A 15,575-nucleotide genomic window follows, 5' to 3' on the forward strand; every position below is an offset into this window, starting at 1 on the left:
GAAATTAAATCCTGTTATTCCTGGCAAACTTTGTAGAGATGTTCCAATACTATTTGTTTTTTTTTCTTGTTTTTTTCCTTCCCGATTTCGATACCTGAACTTGTGTATCGGCCAATACCGAGTATCGATGTACCTGTTTGTTTAGTTTAGTTTTTTTAACAGCTGTATGGATGTGATAGGATTGCTATCATTGTTGTATGGCCTGGCTCAGGTTGAACCCTTTTGTATAACATGAACAAATACATACAGAGAATGAATGCCATAGAACCTTTTTCTGATCTATTTTGACAGTCGGTCATAACAAAAGAAGAACACAAACTACTTTTAAAGAAACGGTCAAGGCAGTGTTTTTCCAATCCTATCTCCGTGTATAACTTTAGAGGTGCTGTCATCCAGGCAACTCGAGCACTTATCATTGTCTCATCAGGTCTTCTCTTTAATTCATTGGTCATATATGTGACCAGTATTTAAAAATAGTGATCCATATCTCATTTGTATCACTGCGTTGGCATTTATCTACGTTCTCAGACTCAAAATGAGTATGTTTTGGTAGGACAAACCCCTTCAAGAGTTTATATTGGACTCTTTTCAAAGGCTTTCCATGGTGTGTGCCAGTGTGGCCCAGCCCTTGCCCGGTGCCCAACTGGCTCTGCAGACTAACATGGAAAAACGTCACCCAATATTTGACCTCCATAACAAGGTTTATGGAAAAAAAATAAGGCTTGATTGGCATTTAATACTAGACTGGCAGTGGAATTGTTTTGTCTATTTTCAGATGTCTTCTGTGAGTGGTCTTGTTGCCAGGCATGTGCAAGAATTCAACCAACAGAAATAGACAAAGTTGGTTCAATGCTTGTGAACTGAGCATGGTAGGTTCATTGTCCATGTAAAGCATTATGGTTAGAACAGCACTTGGAATGGGCGGAGACAGAGTTGTATAACTGTTCTTTGGGTGGGGGTTTGTGCCTCGTAAAAATGTTTTTCAATAAAGTTCACATCATATAACACTTCATGCAACAGTAAGTATGCACATGCACCCGGTTAAATGATCCTACCATCATGAAAATGCTGTGTGCAAGTGTTGTTGTGTGTGCCTTGCCTTCTATAGTATAAGTAGAAAGGATATGGAAAGGCATCTGTGGGTTTAGCGCTAGAGTGCTTCAGTTTCAGGGTTAGCCAGCCTTAACAAACAAGGGCAGGGCTAACTGGGAATGCTAATCCACTGACTCATGAGCCACACTTCCCTCGACACATAGGAGCAGGTACGAGAGTAGAAAAGACCTTTGTCTCCTGACTGGGGACAGTGTAGAGATATCAATCACGTATTTGTGACAAACGTTACACACGCAGAGGCTATCCGCTTTCAGAATAGCTCATCACATGGGAAACATGAAATTGGATAGGCTACACATCATTGAGTACCTTTTACATGAACACCAATATTCCACTGTTATTCCGAATATGACAATATTCTGAATTTGATACAGGTCACGTAAACAGCATATTCCGGTTGGACATTCCGAATAAGGCTTTTTTTCCAAATACAGCATTTTCCGATTAAGACGTGGGGTATTCCGGTGTAATTTGGGTTTTAGAGGCATTCTTTGGACATGTATACAGCGCATTCAGAACATGCGTCTCAATCTGGGTTTTTACCACAGTTGACGGCCTCTTGCCCGTTTACGGCTTATGGTCAGCTCTGTGCGTTGGTTGCCGTACACAAAAACCGCAACATTATGTTCACGTAAACTTAGTCACTGAATCATTTTATGTAGAAATATGTTTTTATGACCAGATCATTTTGCAAAGATATCTTCAGTACAAGAACCTGTGCTGTATGTTGGAAACAAAAGGTTTAACAACCAACCAAATATTCTTGGCCGTCAGCAAGAGCTCTGATTTGTTTTTGGAGAATTTATGTTTCAGATGTCAAGTTGTTGCTTTAAAGGGTTGAACCTGCGGGCTCATGGGATGATCTCAGCAACAACAACAAGGCCAATGTTGGACATTTTTAGTCTTTTACCTCACTCAAAAGTAAATTATTTACAGCAGGTGTGAGAATATGTTCACTGCATTATGAAGTGCTTTTAGTTTCATAGCAACTCAGATAACAGACTGACAGCCCTGCACACCTACCACTGTAACACAAACTTGTGTGACATCATTCAAAATCAGCCAAGCTGCCTGAAAGTAGTTAGCCTACAAAATAAAAGCATTTTAACTTGTCACAAAGCACATCTTATCGGCCATTAAGTCTTGATTTTTTTCATTTGAAATGCAATTACTGAGGATAAAAGGAAATGACTGTTAAATCTTGAATCTGTTTCTACATTAGCCACATCAAATCGATTATTTCCCTTAGTGGTCATTGGTCTTTTTTTTTTTTTTTTACAACAGACATTCCGATACTTTTAGGCACTGACCGACCGAATTGCCGCCATTGTATTGAAAAATGCCTCGTCATTCAATACCCAATTTCAATACCGTAAGGAGTAAATCTCATCATCGTCAGTGAGCCAATAAGCATGCAGCATGCTTCAACCAAGATCTAATAATGTTTGTGATTGGCTCTCTAACGTTACGTCATAAGGGCAAGCAGGAAAAACTCTACGTTACGCACAAAGACGGGCCTCACGTGTCCGTTTGTGTTGTGTTTTGAGAGGCTTGACTACAGTGTGCATCACATAGGTGTAAATGGGCTGAAAAAATAACTTGATGTGTAATGTTGATTTCTTTTTTCTTTTTTCTTTTTTTCTTTATTGATTTTACAGTGACCGCCCACTTTTTGAACAGCTCCGCTTCCGGAAGTGATTTTTTTTTGTTTTTTTCCCCCATTCAGTTGCTCCATTGACATTTAAAAAAATGCCTATATAAGGAGTTTTAAGGCTGCAACCAAGCCAACCAGCTACGAGATGAATCGTGACCAAAATAACATTTTTAATTGGGGGCAAAAAAAAACATTTTGAAAATGTAAAAAATGGCAAACGTACAAGACTGTGTACATTAATGATCATAGATGCCACCAATCGGAGATGTCACTTGTACACTTACACTACCGGTCAAAAGTTTGGGGTTACTTAGAAAGATCCATTCCAGACAGAATACCAGCTGAGATCAGTTGCATTGTTTCTTTAACCAGGGCAGCAGTTTTCAGATTACATTATGTGCTTACATAATTGCGAAAGGGTTCTCCAATGTTTTCTCAGTTAGCCTTTTAAAATGATATCAGATTAGTAAACAGAATGGGCCTTTGGAACATTGGATGAATGGTTGCTGATAATGGGCAGTGTAGATATTGCATTAAAAACTTTCTAGAATTGAAAGTGTTATAAACTGCTGTGCATTGTTTTTTGGCATCTGATAAGCATTCAATCTACGGACTTTCTGGATCATATTTTATTGTCTTGGCAAGATTCCCACACCAACGCAGCTCCTAGGGTTGGGTACCGAACTCTGTGCTGTTTTGGGTACCGACCGAATTACGTCGGTACTACCGAGGACCAATTCATGTTAAATCAAACGGTGCCAAATTTCGGTACCCATGCAAGAGTGCATAAGCGTGAGCATATCTGTCCTCTGCATGTTGACCGACGCACGCACACGCGCGCGCACGCAGAGCTGTGGTGGGGACGGAGCTAAACAACGTCGACTCTGCAGGTTGTTAAAGTCACAGTGAGTGACTCCACGCAGACAGCGTTTGTAACGGCGAGTATGGGTTAACGTTAGACTTCCTCTGTGACAGGCAGGCACCACAGTGTTCACTATGCCCTAATGACTGACTGACAGGCTGAGGTTGTAGGGCAAGGCAACTTTATTTCTATAGCACATTTTAGCAACAAGGCAATTCAAACCACTTTACATACAACGTGAATGAGCAGTTTATAAAGAGAGAGAAAATAAAAACAGGCTAAAATAGTACAAGATACAAATACAAGAATAAAAAAAAAGCAGTGTAAGAAATGAATAAGTATTAGTTTGTAGGGACTAGTAGCCCTTTATTTATTTTATATATATATATATATATATATATATATATATATATATATATATATATATATATATATATATATATATATATATATATATATATATATATATATATATATTTATTTTTTTACTTTTTCAGACTGGTGACCTGTTGATGAGCTTATTTTTCTCACACCCGTATTACTAATATCCTGTTTGCTCTGTCCCCACTTTCTCTAGAACAGTTTTTTAGATTAGGCAGTAAGACATTAAGTCAATGAGCGGAAGAGCAGTTGTGTTTAATATCTTCAGGCTCTCATCTCCTTCAAAATTCCCAGCATGTCTTTCTACACCAATGTAAGAAAATTGGCCTTGGCAGAGAGCCTGATGATAGCACAATCGTCAGAGAGTGCGTGTGGCCCAGCCTTGCTTCTGGGTCAATGCTTGTCATTTTTCAGCAACCTGTCATGAGCCACAATGGCTGTCTGCTCTTCTGGAAGCTCTGCAAATTCCACAGAAGCCTCTGCCTTACGGTTAGCCAGAACACACCCCTGTACTGAAATACGCTCAATGGATGATTTTACTGGAGGCACTTGCATGAGTGCCAAAAGAAATGACGGGACCAAAGTGTTCCGGCAGCATACTAAATCCAGACGTCCCAGACCCTGGTACCATTTGTCTCTTTTATGCTTTTTATGATACGTTTTTGTCCCGATTCGATTCATTCCCGATACATGGGTGCTGATTAGATTTTTATTGCGATTCTAGAAGGATTGCGATTCAATAGTATTTAGTAGTGCGATTTTCTTTTCCTTCTTTAACAAAAACAAAAGTTGAATGATACACTTCTAGAGACAATATATCATGAGACATTTCTAAAATCTAATGGTTTTCTAAGAAGAATTCACATCAGTCAGTCTGACATTTATTTACTTTGTAAAGAACATAATGTGGATTTTCTGCTTCCGGTCTGTTTTGCTGGAAACGGATAGGATGCAGAACTGTATTGAACAAACAAATTCATGTGAATCATTGGTTAAAAAAAATAATTGTAGGGAAAAGAATTGATTTTAAAAACCGTCCCAAAAAAAAAAAATCACAATACATATGATTTTTGATTTATTTATTTTTTTCACCCCTATTATTTACAATGTCATAATGCTCTAGTCATTAAATGGACAGTAATGACTGACGTGATATTTGGAACTAGGTTTATGTTTAGTTAATGGTGATTGCAATACTCATAGAAATTAAATATCTTTTTTTCCATTTTGTGTCATACCAGCACTGCTGGCAATTTAACAGAAACCCAGGTCATTGCTTCTTACCATTTACTGTGCATGTCGTTAGACAAATTAAATGTACTACATATTGAACACATAAGCACTATAAAGACTTGAGCTAGGCTGATATATCAGCCAATGTTTCACAATGAATTGATACAATATTTTAGTAATTTCACGCTTCTAGGGAGACTAGGGGTGTACAACAGCAGAGTCAACGTCAGTTCCACAGGTCATTGAAAGTGCAAAGGATCACTATTAAGGAGCGTCAAAACCACAGGGCCGTGACAGCATTTATGTCTTAGAGGTACGTCATAAGGCGTCCGTCACCCCTGATGGAGACGTCAACTGGGTGAAAACTCCTTAAAATGTTAATGTAACTCAGTGGATACCTCCTGATGTAGTAACAGAAAGTGTAAAAGCATGACTGTAATGATTAGGGATGTGCTGATCCGACTTTTTCAGTCCCGATAGAGAGGCAAAGTCCCTCCCTTTCCGGTGGACCTCATGGGACCTTAATTTGGAAAACATACGCATGGTAGCGAATGGAGAGAGACCAATTCCTTTTTTGGTCCCGTTTTGAGTTGAGCCATGGGTTACAAATATGATGTTCGTCAATTTAAAAGATATTTTTTTTCAACTGAAGAAAGTTTAGGTTTGTCGTGTGACCACTTAGTTTTGTGTGAAGCAGTCCATAGATGTTTAAAGATTGACATTTTGAGTTTCCAAATGGCACTCCTTGAGAATCCTGTACAGGAGTGTCATGTTAATTCAGCACTTTGTCAGCTACAGTAGGTCTAAAACAACACCTGCAGTGACCTCTGAGTGCTGGCTTGCCTCCAGGACACCCAGGGAGCTTCTCATTTTCCCTCTCTATTTTAGTTTGTATTGTTTTTTGTCTACAACACATGCCGATTATCCAAAACACCTTACAGGAGCACCAGTGCAGACATTTCCAACATGGGTGGTCCCAACAGGAAACCTGACTCAGATAATGAGTTTGTTTCACTGTTTTTTTAAGTCCAATAATTGCAACATCTTTCCAAATGTCAACAAGGAATTGTTTTAAATAATCCCCTGATTTCAATATTGACCAAAATAATCGTGATTTATGAATTTATTTATTTTTTTTCTTCCAATAATTGAGCAGCCCTAGTGCACTGTTTAACCCACTGAGCTCCACAAGACATGTATGCTCCATTGTTCTCCCCTGTTCTCCCCTTTTCATTTTAGTGTCTCATCAGTCAAACATGTGAGTGACATTGTTTAGTTTAATAGGCTGCAGTGGCGTAAAACACTTTTGGTTATGGTCATATATGAGCATTTTTACTGTGTTTTTGCACCAAGCTTCCCAAAGATCACTTTTTAACCACAGAGTGGGTAGTGGGTTGTCTTTGTTTTTCTCTGTCTTCAGCCATATTCACAGTTAATGTCAGACAGCTACACAGTTCTGTTCTGTATTAGCCACACAAACTGCTGTGCAGCATTGGGTTTTTCTGATATATATATATATATATATATATATATATATATATATATAGATATATATATATATATATATATATATATATATATATATATATATATATATATATATATATATACCCACCCCTTGTGAACATTAATTAGTGGACATTGTCAATAAAGTTCAATGTGTCTGATGTACAAATACTGCATTACAGTTTTAAATGAGTGTGTAGCCTTAACTAAGACTAGAACAAGCAATTGTTTCATTGTCAGTTAATCTAACCATTATTTTTCTCGATTTAGTGTGTTTGTAAACCCAATGGGATTTCTTCAAATGTCTCATTTTATCTGACCAACAGTCCAAGACCAAAGGATAGCCAGTGTAATGATATAAAACAGAGAATGGCAGCACATTTCTCATATTTGAAAAGCTGGAACCAAAGAACGTTTGACATTTGTGATATTATAACATGTTATTTAAACAATCAGTTGCCGGTACATTTTCTGTCAATCCACTAATAAATGCACCAACTAATCATCAACCCAGCGTTATGTCAGGTGTTGGAGCGGAGAGAAAGGCTGCAGCTGCCTGTAGTGCTGACTATAGATGGACAGTTGGCCACGTCACTAGATAAATGACTGCAGTATTAGCGCAGCAGTATGACTGGAATGACTCAGCATTTACGAGCAGCACTTGCCGGACACACACACACACAGACAAGAAGTGTTTCTGAGCAGCTCCGCATTCCCCGGATGCTCGTGCCGTTTTGGGCCCGCAATCTAAGGCCCTAAGACGCACATCATCAATATTATCAACTATTCCGACGCCATTTACGACGCTATTTATTCACGTGTAAGATTGGAAAAATGAACTGAGCAACGTAGGCGGTTATGATTCTCCGTGCTTTTATGTGTGTTGAGTGTGATGCACTGTTGTTGCGTAATAGTTCCCTTAAACACACTCTACACTGTCTTAACATTTAATCTTTTGCTTGCGTTTTCATAGTTCAATTGTGTCTACAGCTATTAGAAATGTAGCTTTTCTTTAAACTAGTGGCTAGGGCTGCAACTCCAGATTATTTTCATTGTTGAATAATCTGTTGATTATTTTCTCGATTTTAATGGATTAGTTGTTGGGTCTATAAAATGTCAAAAAAAAGGTACAGGAATGTCAATCCGTCCTAAGTTGACATCCTCAAACGTCTTGTTTGGTCCACAACTCACAGAGGAGTGAAGAAACTCAAAAGATATTCACAATTAAGGAGAGATGCAATCAGAGAATTTTTTTTATCATAAAGACTCAAACCGATTACTCGATTATCAAAATAGTTGCCGATTAATTGAATAGTTGACAATCAATCAATTAATCTTTGCAGCTCTTCCAGTGGCATGAACATTCTGCCTACCAGGGGCTGTCCATTTTTCAAAATTCAAGGCGTTTTTGTTTGTTTTTTATCAACAAAAACCATAAAGATCAATGCTTTATAACAGGATACATTCTCCTCTTTCTACAGTCTGTGCCAAGGATTACTGGGTTTCATAATGCTGCACAGTTACTTAGCCTTGTACGGCAGTCATGAGACACAGATCGCATTGAACATTTTTCATCAGTATGAAATAGTGCTTCAATAAAGATCCAAACTATTGTTGATAAAAGACCGATCTTAAGCACTGCTTTGATGTTTTTCATCTTGCTGTGCAACCACCCATGCACTCAGCATGATGTGTTGTGTAATTGTCCTCAGCGTGGCCTTATCCGGCCCTACTTTGTTGTAATACTTTTAATAATCGCACAGGTTGAAGATAAGTTGTTTGACATGAGAAGGATTTACATTTTGCATGACTGCTTGGGGGGGTCAGTCCAGGCAATCCCACTGTGGAGTCCCAAAAAAGGCAAAGCTGTCCCCTGACAGAAAAACAACAAAAAGACATTTGGGTGGTGTCCAAAATCTTTGGGAGGGAGGAAGGACCCCTCCTTCGAATCTCCCAGGGGTCTTAGTGTCTAAGGACAACGTAGTGGTTCATGAGGCTTTTTTTTTTTTTTTGGAGGAAGTGGACCGGGTGACATGTTTCCCTTCCTATCCTGATAGGGAGGATCCCTATCTGTCATTCCTGGTCTGAGTTGGGAGGTCAGCGCTGCATCATGCTGAGGCTGTGGTAGGTAAGGGAAGGGGTGAATGTTTGTTTTCTCATGAAACCACGGTTCCATGAGTCACAGCTCCCCCTCTTATCACCTTCTGAATGCTTTGGGCTCACTAAGTCACCAGCTTTACTCACTTTCGCTGGAACGTTAGGTCAGAGTGGACTCCACTGGGAGGTTTAAATAGATCTGATGCTTCTTAAATATTCTCATGGTTGCTTCTGAGTAGGGCTGGGCAATATATGGATATTATATAGATATCGTGATGTCAGACTAGATACTGTCTTAGATTTTGGATAATGTAATATCGTAAGTAGGGTTGGGTTCCCGAGACCCTAACGACCGGTTTCTACCGAACTGAATAGCAATGCAGATTTCGGTGCCACTTAAATGCCTGTTCTGCCCTCTGATGCTTCGAAATGGACGTTAGAGGCAACAAAAAGCATTGCTTCATGTGACGCTGGTTAACATTACACTTGACAGCAGGTAACGTTAGCCTACCGTTAGCTAGCAGCTGGATTAAACACGGTTAAGATGCTGACAGCTAAACGGTGTAAAGTGTGACTGTATTTCCCTGTAGAGGATTCCAACATGCGGGACCTAGAACAGTCTGCTGCTGCTGTTGTCGGAGAAACAACACAGACGGTACGTTTACTTCAAACTCGCCTCGCCAGCCTCGAGGTGCATTCAAAGTTATTGTAAAATACCCTTTTCCCATCTAGTAGTTGTTTTTGTCGTTTACCAGCAATTCACTGGTGAAATAAGTTAATGTTAATACATTTTAATAAATCATTTAATTTTGACCATATGGCCTTAGCAATAAACTAGCCGTTCTTAATTGTCGCCGACCGGAAAAATATGTTTTTTTTAAAAAAGTATTGGTTTAAGCACCAGCGCCGTTTTTAAAAGTATCGTTTTAGCACCGGTGTCAGGAAAAAATCCAAACGATACCCAACCATAATGGTGTTAAGTGTTTTTAAAGGCTGCATTACAGTAAAGTGATGTCAGACTGTTCTAGCGGTTCTATTATTTGCTTCTAACCACTTAGTCATTATATCCACATTGATAATTATTTATCTAACATCTAATTGTGAATCTATTCTTTAAAAGACCAAATTTCCACAATGCAATATTGTCGCAATATAGACATCGAGGTATTTGGTCAATAATATCGTGATATCTGATTTTCTCCATATCGCCCAGCTCTACTCCTGAGTCACGTTTGTTCACAGGCTTTGAGGGATTACGTTCTGTGACAACATTTGATGCCAAGGTTGCACACTCAGTGGTGCGTCAAGCTCAACAGGCCCTGTAGTAGATGTTGGTTTTTGGAGCTGTGGGTGCATTGTAGTTCTGTTCTAATGGTGACCCTCCCCTCTGGTTGTTATGCAGGTCACTGCGAAGAGGAAGCTCCTTCAGCTTCCTCACCCCCGGGCCACAATGGGACTTCAGTCTGGTGAGTACAGGCTATATATATATATATATATATATATATATATTCCAGTTAGCAGATCTTATTAGGCCACCTGCAAGACAAGCGCATTAGAGCTGCAACTAACGATTATTTTCATAGTCCATTAATGTGTTGATTATTACTCGATTAGTTGTTTGGTCTATAAAATGTCAGAAAATGGTAAAGAAATGTCGATCAGTGGTTCCCAAAGCCGAGATGACGTCCTAAAATGTCTTGTTTTGTCCACAACTCAAATATATTCAGTTTACTGTCACAAAGGAGTGAGGAAACTGAAGAAAATATTCACATTTAAGAAGTTGGAATCGGATAAATATTTCTTTTTTTTCCATAAAGAATGACTCAAACGGATTTATCGATTATCAAAGTAGTTGCCGTATCATTTAATAGGTGACACTTAAACTTTGCAGCTCTAACGAGCATACAGTTTTGGCAAGTTTATTATAATTCAAAATAACCTACAGCAGAGCGGCGCCAGCACTACATGAAAAGGAAAGAAAATTTGGGAGGTCGTCTATAGCCAAGACACAAAGTGCCGAGCAGCAAGAAAATTACCTAACTGTTTTATTTACTTTATATCCAATATACAGTACTTGCTTGATGTATGCATTTTTTTATACACATTTACCGTCTGCACATTTCTCCAAGCTGGCTTTTGGCTGACTTCTGTCCTGTTGTGCAAACTGGGACTGCACTTGATCACTGCTTCCCGTCATAACGTGTTTTGGCTTTAAATCTCGCCTCTGAGTTTTCAACAAAGTCTCGGAAACGGTAGCACTGTTCATTGTCACAGCGATGGAAGGCAGGTCCTTGTTGGCCCACAGCCACTGTAACCCCGGGAAAAAAAACATCCAGACTAGAGGACAAAAGTCTTATTTATTTTACTTCTTTACACTGAGCATATTAAGCATTATGCCAACCCCTAGTCATTATATATATGTTTTTGTTCTGTCAAACAGAGCTGGCATTTATAAAAAAAAAAAAAAAAAAATCTAATATACAAAATATCATGCATAACAAGATAAAGTGTACACTTACAGTAAAAGCCCTATATTTTCTTAACGTCTTATTATAAGCGATGGGGGTCCTACATGAACACATGTCTATCTCCACAGCGCTGTATCAGCGCTGGAGAAGGGTCTGGCTACTGCCCATCTATTCTGGGTTAAGGAAAAAACCCTCTGGATTGTTTGTTTGTATTTCATTAAACTGAATACAACCGTCCCACGCGGCGCTAAGCCACAGTAGCGAGATAGCGAGATAGCAAGAAGGGAGGGACTTCCCACGCCGGATGTCAGGCTTTATCCCAGCAATGAACATCCGTTAAACCAGACTCTTATAAGAAAAGGTGAGGGTCAGTAGTTTGTGTGCATGCCTTGATGTGTTGGTAATGTGTAATGAGGGGTACAGAAAAGGAGACCTTATACAGTCACTTTATCCAGCCTGATAAACAGTCCACATGTGAGTATGGTTAAGGAATAAATAGAGTCAACAACAGAGTCATTGCACCGACAGAAGGGTTGTATTTAACTGTGGTTGTTGGCACCGAGGAGCACCTGTAGCCCTATTTGAGATTTATAGACTTCGTAACACATGCTTGTGATCTATAACCGGATTGTTGCAAGTGCAGTACTAGTTGGAAAGTTATGGTCATCGGGAGAGTACTCCAAACTCTTGGCTTTATTTCACTAAGCGCTGTTTAAGACCTGGACCTGGCCTCTATACTCAACCTTCACAGCAATCACCGACCTTAATCCTTGTACCTTGGTTTTAGAGTGCCATCAGTGGAATGAAATCTGTAAACTTGGCTCTGCATTCCATGGCAGCTTTCCCCTTGGAAGCTCTCATCACCAAGCTTATATCTTCATCTAATACCTTACTAAGGGACTGTGATGGCTGTTGTTATGTGGCTCCCTCATGGCTGAACAAGGCCTGTTCATGTAGCCAGAGACCAAATGCTGGATAAAGGAAATCCAGCCTGCTCAGATTTCTTACCCCCCTTACCAGAGGAACATAATAGACTCCAAACCACTGCTGTCTGTAATAGACTGGCCTGCTTGTGGTTTACAGTCAGCCTTCAATGAGACGAGCTGATTAGAAACAGAAAAGAGCGAGCAGATTAGACGGCGAGCAGCATGACGAGTGTGGAGGCATTCCAGGGTTTACAGATGCCTGAAATGCAATCCATCGCTCGTTTGAAGGCCGAGGGGGTGAAATAAAAGCAGGGTTGGAGAGGAAGAAGGCCAACGACTCTTTATCACATGCCAGCCTGCTGCCTTTGATTCGCAAACATGGCACACTTAGTTCATCCACCAAAGCCACGTGGACCTTGTTAGCTCACCCTTTCAATTTACTCCCCCTATTTTATCTTGATTTATAAATCTACCAAACGCAAGCAATAAAAGAATCCTGGAAATGTCTTTGTCTCATTTGCCCCCCTTATCTCAACCCTGCCACTTCAAGATTGAAGGTTTTGCCAAAGCTTTGAATAAAGTTTAGCCAAGTCTTTGGGCTTTGAAGTGGTAAGGGGGGATTTTTTTTCCACCCCTGTCTGGGGCAGGTCCAGGTATAGGTGGGGGTGCAATAACCCCAAGGCGAACCTTGGAAGCAGGCGAGGCGAGCATTCCCCAGGCGCTTGATGCATTCTCTCAGACTACATCAGGTACGTGGCCTCGGGGGGGCTTTTTGTCATGGTGAGAATGTGAGTCAGGTTTCCAACACAATGCCAAGGTGGAACAGATCAAACCAGACTGCTGGTTGGTGTAATGTGAAGGGTAATTAACAAGAGCAGGAGTCAGATTCTGTCTCTTCAAGCAACAAGTTCAGGCGGCCAGAGATGTCAGCCTCAAGAGTGGCCTGTCTGATAAGCAGCATTCCAGCTTTAATCAGACAATGTGATTTAATGTGGCCGCCAGGTGCAGAGTCACGTCAGGCTTTTCACGCAAACATTTATAATTATTGTGGGAAGGCCTTGCCAGTATCAACAGCAATTTATATTCAAACCAAGACCGACTTCTTCAGCCACCGGCTGTCTGAAGATTCCTCGGCATTCCACAGAGGCCAGGATTTAAATAAATGAACCCTTGATAACCAACGTGCTGTGCCCCAGTGGTTCATCCATTTCAATTAGAGAACCCAGTACAGCTGTATCATCCCTCTGCAGATACATCACACTTTGATGTTGCATTGCAGCTGTTCAGTGTCTTGGATTCATGCCTCTGAATAGTTGATAGTTGAACACCTGTTAAGTAAAATAAAGATTTTGCCTGTTTTTACTAGCTCTTTGTGAAGGTTTACAGGCTTTTGACAGGTGGTCATACATGTATGTCGTAATGACCATATCCGATCAGTTTGATCTCATTTCAATGGAGACAAGATCCACTTGTTTCAAACATGCACTTGCACAAATGCATCATGTATAATTGCACATCTGCACACAGATGAGTCAATGCTGCCAATTATGGATGACGTTACAGCTAAAGTTAAGCCACGTTCCACTGTTTTTTATGGGCAGTTTTACGTTACTTTGTGGGGGAATTGCTGCATCAACGCTCATTAAAGCTACAGTGTGTAGCTTATGTTGCCCCTCATGAGGAATTTTAAGTTATGACAACAACATTGTCGGTGTTGTCGGCACATGACTCAAACCTTCAGTGGTCGCGCACCACCCAGTCAAGGAGGACGCGGAGGATTAAAAAAAGCATGATGGACTCTTCTTTGGACCTTCTGCTGAACATGTAGGTCTTTTCTTAGCAGTACAATCCCCGACTAAAACATTTCGTGGGCGCTTCTTCAGGTTTTCAGCCATGCCTTCACCTGTTGCAGCAGTCCCCTTCGTCTCCAAAGCTGAACGCTGCTGTTGTCCTTTCTCAGAGGTGACGTAAAACGTATCACTCCAGCTGCTGTGCGCAAAAGTCACCGGACTACAACATAGCCATACTGAGAAATACAGTGTTTTGTGGAGCTGGGCTTAATTAGCTTTGTTATCAACTAATTTGGCAATTGCTTAAATGTAATGGCTGTTCATTAATATAAAATAGTTGTGCACTATAGCTTTAAATTGAATAAAGTGGCTAGGATTGGGCATCGAGAACCGGTTCAAACTTGGAATCATTTCAAACATTACTATTCCAATGGATAAAACTGCAAACCCACATTGAATCAAAATAAAATGTTCTGTGAAATAAACAAGTGACCCCGTTTCAACTCCACCCCTGGAAGAATTGGAATAGAGCATTGATAAGAACTGGAATCGAAAGGAAGAATCGGGAATGGAATCAGAATTCTTAAAATCAAAAACGATGCCTAACCCTAAAAGTGGCTGCATTTTCTTTTTTTGTCTGCGTGTATGTGTACTCTGTGAGAAGACCAGGTTTTACTGTCATTTACACGTGCCTGAGATGGGGCAGAACAATGGCCTGTGGGGAGGCGTAGGGGGGGCTTCTCCACCCAACCAGCTATGCCCCCACCCCCTTCGCTAAACATATCTTTCACTCTCTCGGTCGACCCCAATACACTTGTTTTGGCAGAACGGTTAAACGGACAACACTGCCAAAGCCTTTTGAATATTGAAATTTGATTTACAGACTCACATGAGTCTATTTCTTTGTTTTGTGTCTTTTTTTTTTTAATCTCTATCTCTCTCTCTCCCGCCACCTCTTCCTGTCTATACTGTAAATATGTATTACCATGTCTTGTCTAGTTTGGCTCCTATCCAATCCAGGCCTGGGTCAGAATGTGCAGTTTCTCACGTCAAAGGATGGATTTCTCTTTGAACATCCAGCCCATGATGTCATAGTAATATAAAACCGATTTATGTTCGAGGCTTGTTCTTCTGCCTGCCAGCTTCTATCAACAGACATGTATCTAAAGACAGAAAAGCAAAAAAACCTCATTGTGTTGAAACGTGTTTGTAGTATTTGTGGCTGTTCATAATGGCTGCTGTGTTTTATAAGTTGTCTGTGTACATCATTGGGCTTTTATGTAACACACAAATCTGTCAGTCTGTCCCCAGACGAGTAACAAAGTAACCGGGCCCAGGTCGCAACAGTTTCTAAAGTGTGTGTGTGTGTGTGTGTGTGTGTGGCAGATAAGTGGGGGGGCCATGTTTGTTGAGTCAGACTATTTACGTTGAACCCAGCCCACCATTTGAACAAGTCGCAGCTTGGAGTGTGTTATTCCATCTGCTAGCTGCTGACAGAGGGATTTCCAAAGGTGGCTGGAACAGGATGGCTAATTTCCTTCTCTT

The 15,575-nt window shown here is 40.3% G+C and overlaps 1 protein-coding gene across 2 annotated transcripts in view; it reads left to right on the forward strand.

Annotated features, from left to right (window-relative positions):
• The window catches only part of net1 (neuroepithelial cell transforming 1), a 37,894-nt gene that overhangs the window by 1,328 nt on the left and 20,991 nt on the right, over positions 1–15,575 (forward strand). The window contains exons 1-2 of one of the 2 annotated variants that reach the window (XM_078281560.1): positions 8,845–8,873; positions 10,249–10,312. In XM_078281560.1, the coding sequence (XP_078137686.1) occupies positions 8,860–8,873; positions 10,249–10,312 (78 nt within the window). In that variant the 5' untranslated portion in view covers positions 8,845–8,859. Of the gene's footprint in view, positions 1–8,844; positions 8,874–10,248; positions 10,313–15,575 lie in introns of those variants that run through there. The other variant, XM_078281559.1, reaches the window with a different exon arrangement.

This window comes from Sander vitreus, chromosome 23 (genome assembly GCF_031162955.1).
Source record: "Sander vitreus isolate 19-12246 chromosome 23, sanVit1, whole genome shotgun sequence".
Classification (NCBI taxonomy): Eukaryota; Metazoa; Chordata; class Actinopteri; order Perciformes; family Percidae; genus Sander; species Sander vitreus.